The following is a 7,984-nucleotide window of genomic DNA, read 5'->3' on the forward strand; positions in this document are numbered from 1 at the left end:
GCTACGCGCGTGTCAACGGCGGATGGCACGGTCACAGGCACTGGATGCGGAGATGCCCATGCCACCGTGCTCCCCGCTGTGCTGGCGTGTAGCGACTCGTTACTCTTTATGGAGCTAGCCTAGAGCGGTGAGTTGTTGAACCACGCGCCGACTTGGGGGTGGCAATTGCTCCGTCGGGGTAGGCGGGGGAGGTGGAGCAACGAGTTGCCTCGCTCGTATGCGGCGGGCCACCCAGCCGGCTTGTATGCCAGAGAAATGCTCTTCGGAAGCCATCGGAAGAGTGAAGGAAATGGTGAAGGAGGAGATGGGAAGCGGCGAAGGGGTGCGATTCTTGCCCGACGTCTATCCTTGTTTAAATAGAGGGCGGGTGGAGGAGCTCGGTTGGTGTTGCGTTTAATGTCGGACCTCTCATGAACGGACGTGTGCCCGGGGTAGGTTTCTCTGTTTCCATGCAGGTTGAGCGGAGGCGTATGAATGCGGCGAGGAGACATGTTTAGTCGGGCATGCAACGGGCGGCGCCCTCGGCTGGCGCACCGCTTCAATCGCAGAGGCAGTGAGAGGTCACGTCCGCTCTGAGCCGCTTTCAATATGGAGCGGTGTGCTCTACAACGGCAATGAATGCGGGCAGCTGACGTCGGGTGGGAAGCGCGCGGGAGGGGGCGTTTGGTGGGCCAGGGCAGTCAGAAAGCAGACTTGGGATCGGTCCGGACTCCCGCAAACTTCCCTCAATTTTGTCTTCGATTTACAGGAGAAAACGCGTCTAGACCACGCCGCGGACCGATATAGGTTAGCGTTGGATGGCTTCCATGGTCCAAACAGTGTGGTCCAAACAGTTGCGGAAGATTTAAAGGTCGGTGTTGAAGATACCCTTAGGCTCTAATCACCATGGCAGCACCTGCACGAGGAGCCTTGAAGGCACCAGCATTCTGATAGGGGATGTACTCCTACAACACAAGGATGGACCAGTGGCCATAAATGCAGCAGTTTTGCTAAAGTATATTTAGATGTATCTTAAATATTCCACATCTAAGTCCTACGTTATCTATTTTACACGAAGATTCGTCCAAGCATTTGTTTGTCTTCTTTATTTTTATTTTAAATTTGATTGAGTTACTTATATGTGTGATAACTACATCACATTTAGATGTGCCCTTAACAAACCTAAAATATACACCCTCACTATAAACATGCCGGATGTACATACCTCTGCAAAGATGATCAACAAGAAGTTGCACACACTCACATGCTGCATGCACACGAAAAATTGTGATAATGAAAATTTGCAAATTTTGCATATCATCTTCTCCCTCCTCCACCTCCTTCCTCATCTTCTTGTATTTTTTTTGGAAAAGGAGGTCAAAGCCCCCGGCCTTTGCATCAATCAATGCATACAATCATCTTTGTTAGTTATTTAGCAAATGTCTAACATAAACATACATTAAGCCACACGAAGACACCACTCACACATACAAATTCGATAATATGGAGTGCTCTCACTCCCATATCTAAAACCGATGTCATCGCAGATCCATTCACATAACGTATCGGAACCTACATCCGATGCACCAAACCTAAAGCGTACACCACATGCACACGTTTTTGAGCCGCCATCATCATTGAACGCAGACCCATCTTCAGTAAAGAGACCCGCATCATCGTTACCAGTCCGGCCATCCGTCGACGCCACCATTGCGCCCAACGACACCATCTCCCTGTGCATAAACTGCTGAGCACATCGCGGTTGCCGCCGATACACCGCAGCACATGCCGCCAAGTACCACCAGCCGACACAGCTTGAAATCCCTAGAAGATCCGTCGTGCGTAGCACCTGCCAAACAAGACATGATACATCGTAGCACCTGCCGGCCATGCATGACTTGACATCTCCACCGAATCTCCGTGCAAGACAAAGTCGCTCCATCTCCTGCCTCTGTCTTCCGGCACTGCTCCACAAACGATGCTCCCAAGAGAGAAACGGCACCGCAGTGTTTCCATGTCCGATCTGGAAAACCAGATCCTAGGGTATCCCCCGAAGCAGCACGAGTGGGACGACCGTAGTTACACGACGATGCATTCATCAAGGTAACGACACAGAATGCCACCATCGCCCGCCACCGGCTCCGTTTTCACCGCAATTATGTCTCCCCGACTTGCAGTCGGGACTAGATGACGGATCTCGAGATCCGACCAACGAGACTCGGGCCGACCACCTCCAACGGAGGAGAAGACCACCATCACCAAGCACTGCCTCGTCTTCTTCTCGGAGTCATACAACATGCATGCATCCGGCTGCTTGTAGTCCTAGGTCCATCTATAAACTACCAAACTAGATTCAGTACCACCACTGCAGCCCCATACAAGTGTTTTCAGTAAGTTGTACTAGACGCCCCCCGATTTGAACACAAACATGCAACAACACGCCAAAAAATATGATCTACATCCGTCCAAGGCTCGGAGGGAACCAAAACTTGACTCTCGAAGAAAAATATAATAAACACATAAAAAAGTTTATTGCTCAGTCAAAAATGATTTTCATAGCGCCCTTGTAATTACATGGGCATCCATTACTTTGAATACCCCGCGCGTTGCTGCCGGAATCGATTGCAATATATTTCAGTGATTTGATTGTATGAAACTTGTACTGAATTAATCATATATGACCTAAGCTAAATATAAATATTATACATATAATTGATTATTGTGTACTCAAAAAATATTTTGGATATAAGTGGAATGATATAATGGAAAACTTTTTTTCATGCATGTTGAATGGACCTTTGATGAGTTGGCATGTGTTCGTGAGTGGACAACTTTTTTTCATGCATGTTATGGTGGACCTTTGATGAAATGGCATGTGTGCATGTTAGAATAACAGAGGTGGTGAGGATGAACTATTTAGATATATAGGATATGCCACAGTTAATATCGATGAGTACACTTATTTTAGAGCACTAGCTTTAAATATTAGTCAATACCATGATTTAAGGGTAAGACTGTAGCCAGAGAACTTTCTAAATTAATAGTGATAGTATTATCGTAAAATTTGCATAGCCACAAGTTTAATTGGTTCGCATGCATTTTCTCCAATCTTGATAAATTTCATCAATCCGATTGGCGGCGACAATAGACACCATGGGTTTTTGTATGAGATGACGGCTCGCAACAATGCTCCACATAGGACACAACATGATCGGTGACAGGAAGCTTGTAGCAAGAGGCAAGAAAGTTCTTAGGATGGCCACTTATACAAGACGAGAGATAAATGATCATTATTATCTTTTGTGAGTTAATCTTGTAGCATGTCGTGTTTGTACCTACAATTCTTCATATGTGAATATTTGAGTTCTTCTATGTATGTGTTGCAATACCTTACATCAAATCAACTGGAACAAGTCGGCAATGGCAAGCGCATAAGCATGGTGATTGAATCTAAATCTGAAAAGGTATATTTATTTTGTAACCATGCAAGAGAGTTGCATGTATTGAACTATTGATTATATAGAAAGAGAATTAAAATAGAAAAGAAGGCATTGATGCAACACCAAACATGGCACGACCAAAATGCAAAAAAACACACGACCTAATTCTACGATGAGCGACATAAGGTCCCAACACAAGCGCCGAGGATCAACAACTTAGATAAAACACAAGAAGCCAGGGAAGAACAAGTGAGGACAAGAAGCATGCATGGAAGCCTCAACCACACATTAGACAAGCTTGCAACATCCGAGAGCAACGACCATGACAAGAAAAGTGCAAGACCTCCAGAATGACATCCTCCACCAGCTCAAGGTAAACCCAACTTGCTCGCATGGGTTCCAAGACGTCGCACTACCCTCCAAAGCACGCACTGCCGACTCTACCACCGCCCAGCAAGCCAGGGCAAGATCAAATGAGATATATCAACCTGACGACATGGGGCGAAAGCCAAGGATCATAGTTAGAATCAGGCATGTTGCAAAATGACCAAATGGATGACTATCTTGACCAACCGCTTGCCATGAGGAAGGGTGTCTAGAGGGAAGGCAGAGAGCCAAAACTAACGGTGGAACCATATCCATCCAATGAGGAGAACTACAACCCAATGATGTGGACGCCAACCATTGGTGACCGAGGATGACCGGGAGGGGTCACTGCTCCAAATCTAGCAGCAGGATAACATGCTAGAGGCAAGGAACAACTAAGTGTGGATGCTGATGAGGACGATCGCTAGATGTTGGATCCGGTGGAGAGGTAAGCCGAAATGACCATGTGAATGGTGTGGTGACCATGGCAAGGCCAAAACGCCACCAACTAGGGACAAGGGGATATGTGAGGGGCAGGGAAGGGGCGACCGATAGAAGCTAAGTCGCTGGTTTCCACAACGGGGTGACCATATAATGATCGGGACGACTAAGGGAAGGGGTTCGCGAACATGGCAAGGCTAAATCTCTGCTAGCTGTTGGCGACTAAGGAAGGAAGGCTATTCGCAAAAAAAAAGACTAGGAAAGGAAGGCACACTTGACAGGGTTTGAAAAGTGGATTTAATATGGAAGATATTTAGTAGGTGTATAGGTTTCGTAAGACTAGACATTAGCAAAGTCAACTAACATCTTTTGTGAGTCAGGCCCGGCCCGCATGGGTGTGGACTGTGGAACATGTGCGGGCCGTACAGAGCCAAAAATTCTTAGGGGCCCCGATTTTTTCCAGCCCCGTCAATCTCACCTAGACTTAGCTCAGCCCTTAGAACCCAGCGAGGCCCACACACACCCAGTTCCGTCTCAACCATAGTGGAAAAACGGAAAATATGGTGAATACATGAGAATTCAAAGCTTGGTTTAACGCTACCTTTCAAAAATGCACTAATCATCAGGTCTGAACTTGACCTATGTCTAAACAATGTAAATTATCTTGATTGAGCACTGTATCACATTATTACAATATTAAAAACGCCTTTTTCAAGAGATGCGCCCCATTTTATGATTTCGCACAGGACCCCGTATTTTGTCGGCCCGGCCCTGTTGTGAGTCATCTACTTAAGTTATTATCTTAGAACATATACGGTTTTGCTAAAGCACAACTAGATGTGCCCTAAGTATTGCGCAGCTAAGTCTTGTGACATTGATTTTATGCGAAGATTCATGTGAGTATTTTCTTCTATTTATGTTTGATTGAGTCACTTAGATGTGTTTTTAGGACACCTCTAGATATGTCCTAGACATACTCTAGAACATATACTCCAGTTCGGCCGTCATAAAAGGGCCACTCCAAACGTGTGTGGAGGCGACTGATGAGGCAATTAAAACATTGAGGGCTCCTTTGATTAAAAGAAATTCTATAGGATTTCTGGAGGATTAAAATTCTTAAGAGTTCTTTCTACGTTGGTCATTTGATTCATATGACTGAATCTCATAGGAAATTTCCTATGAAATCTTTTGTGTTACATTTCATAGAAAAACTAACATTCACTCGAATCTCTTTTACAATTTCTTTGTTTTTTCTGTGACAACAAAACACTCATTGCTAGTTTCATAGGATCCAAGTGGGCATGTAACTCCAATCCTATTTTTTTTTATTCCCACATTTTCAAAATCCTGCCAATCAAAGAGGCCCATAGTGTTTTTTTGCTTGTGTACGCTCAATCTGGCCGCTTGTGATTGCAAAAGTAGGTGGCATATTATGTACAGTAACATTCTTGTTTCGGGGGGGGGGGGGGGTTCTACCCTCGTGAAAATCAGAGGGATGGTTAGCTAGAATGAAAAAATTGTAGCCAATGTAATTACGTGTAACTCTTTGTATGTCTAGCATTATTGCATTAACAATTATCCATCTTGGTCAGGGAGCTAAACCTGGGGTTTAAACCGGTAATAACCAACTTCACCTGCGCTCCTTGTCCAATGTCCTTGGAGCTTTCTTGCCTCTGCTAGAGGACAAGATAACGCGGGAAAAAGGTCTGTCTCCCTGAGCCTCCATGGGCCAAGCTAGTGGAGCCCAATCATCGCCCTTGAGCACGAGAAGGATCCACCACTAAAAAAGGAGCACGAGAAGGATCCTTTGGATTATCTCCGCAGACCCCTCACGCGTCACTTGTCGATGCCGCTTGTCCAGACCGCGTCAGGCAAAACTATAAAGCAGTGCACTCCACAAGACACTAAAATCCTAACACTCCCATCTCAAGCTCAACCTGATCTCACACTCCACAGACCACCGTCCACCGTACGAAGCTCATCAAGCCAGCACCGACCACCTTCAGCGATGGACATGACCGGCTCGGACCAGCAATGGAGCTCCTCTTCCTCGCCGTCGTCGACCTCCTCGCACCCGAAGCGCCCCGCCGGGCGCACCAAGTTCAAGGAGACGCGCCACCCGGTGTACCGCGGCGTGCGGCGCCGGGGCAACGCCGGCCGCTGGGTGTGCGAGGTGCGCGTCCCCGGGCAGCGCGGCGAGCGGCTCTGGCTCGGAACGTACCTCACAGCCGACGCGGCCGCGCGTGCGCACGACGCCGCCATGCTCGGCCTGCTCGGTCGCTCCGCCGCGTGCCTCAATTTCGCCGACTCCGCTTGGCTCCTTGCCGTGCCGCCCGCGCTCGCCGACCTCGCGGCCGTCAGGCGCGCGGCCCTCGCCGCCGTGGCGGACTTCCAGCGCCGGCATGCCTCCAACAGCGCAGCCACCGTCCCCGCTGATGAGGAGACCTCCGGCGCGTCCGCTCTGTCGTCTGCGGACAATGCGAGCGGTTCGTCAGCGACGTCGCAACCTTGGGCCGAGGGAACGTTCGAGGTGCCGTCCGCGCTGGGCAGCGACATGTTCGAGCTGGACTTGTCCGGGGAGATGGACCTGGGCACGTACTACGCGGACCTCGCGGACGGGCTGCTCCTGGAGCCGCCGCCGTCGCTGGACAGCGGGGCGTGCTGGGACACCGGAGACGGCGGAGCTGACTCCGGGCTCTGGAGCTACTGAACCAGCTGGAGCTGCTGAACCAGCTGCTTTGACTCTATCGCAGTTGATTCCAGCATAATAAAATCTGCGGAATCTGTAAACGCACAAAAAAATTGCCAAAAAAAGCATGAAATTCTTTGGTATACATGCAATCAGATGCGGTTCTGAAGCATCAGAAAGGACAAAAAAAAAGACACGTGAAAAAAAGACATGATTTGCTGGATGAATAGTCGTGGTGGTCCCGGACAAACGGCAACAATATTCGAAAGGAGGGTACTATCACTTCATGTGTGAATGACTATAACTGGCAACCAGACGAGGAAGAAAGATCAACGCTTGCTAATCAGGGAGAGAGGTGGGCCAAGTACGCTAATTCACAAGATGTGGCCTGGACACCAGCCAGGTCAGCTGGTTGAAGCTCCTGGTAGCAACAGATCCCTGGGATCTTTTCCCCCATTTTCCTCCTGTCCTCGTAGCCACGCGAGCTGACGCGGCGACGCAGGCGCGCTCCGCGCCTCCCTTCCTATATCGCATGGCCAGGAAGCGAGATGCCTAGAGCTGATGTGTCACGTAGTACCTCTTTCTTTCTTTTGAAGATGACATGTGAACCTAGATTTGTTTTCAGATTTAGTGTGACTGTGCTAGTGACTAGTACTTGATAGTGTCGTACAATAATTGGGCAGAATTGATTTGGGTGTATAGGGTGCAAAAGCTGCATTCTTCGAGTGAACAGTCAAAATCACATGAAATTATTGGACTAGTAGGTAAACATTGTTGTATTTATTCTTCTCCCTCCTTTGGCAAACATTGTATTTATTCTTGTACTGCTGGAATCGTCTTGTACATAAGTATATTTTAAGCTGTCCTTTCCTCCCGCGCAAACAAGAAAGAAAGAAAAAACTATCCTTCCCTTGGTATTACTCCCTTCGATCAACCACTTAGCTACTCCAACTCCCAGCTAGTGGCCTTCCACGGCTCCGCTTCCCGGGTCGCACGCGCGTGTGGCTCCAAAAGCCCCCCAAACCCTAGGTCCAACAGCACCCAGAGTAGCTACCCCGGTCGCTGCCGC

At 48.2% G+C, this 7,984-nt stretch overlaps 1 protein-coding gene across 1 annotated transcript; it reads left to right on the forward strand.

Moving 5' to 3' along the window:
* Positions 1-6,072: 6,072 nt before the first annotated feature.
* On the forward strand, positions 6,073-7,664 carry LOC125556488 (dehydration-responsive element-binding protein 1H-like). The gene has a single exon (XM_048719215.1). It carries the CDS (start codon positions 6,073-6,075, stop codon positions 6,934-6,936), a length of 864 nt encoding a protein of 287 aa, XP_048575172.1. The 3' UTR covers positions 6,937-7,664.
* Positions 7,665-7,984: the final 320 nt, after the last annotated feature.

This window comes from Triticum urartu, chromosome 5 (assembly GCF_003073215.2).
Source record: "Triticum urartu cultivar G1812 chromosome 5, Tu2.1, whole genome shotgun sequence".
Classification (NCBI taxonomy): Eukaryota; Viridiplantae; Streptophyta; class Magnoliopsida; order Poales; family Poaceae; genus Triticum; species Triticum urartu.

What these genes read in the sequence shown, in the direction of transcription:
- LOC125556488 (XM_048719215.1), top strand. Translation starts at nt 6,073, where the DNA reads ATGCCGCTTGTCCAGACCGCGTCAGGCAAAACTATAAAGCAGTGCACT.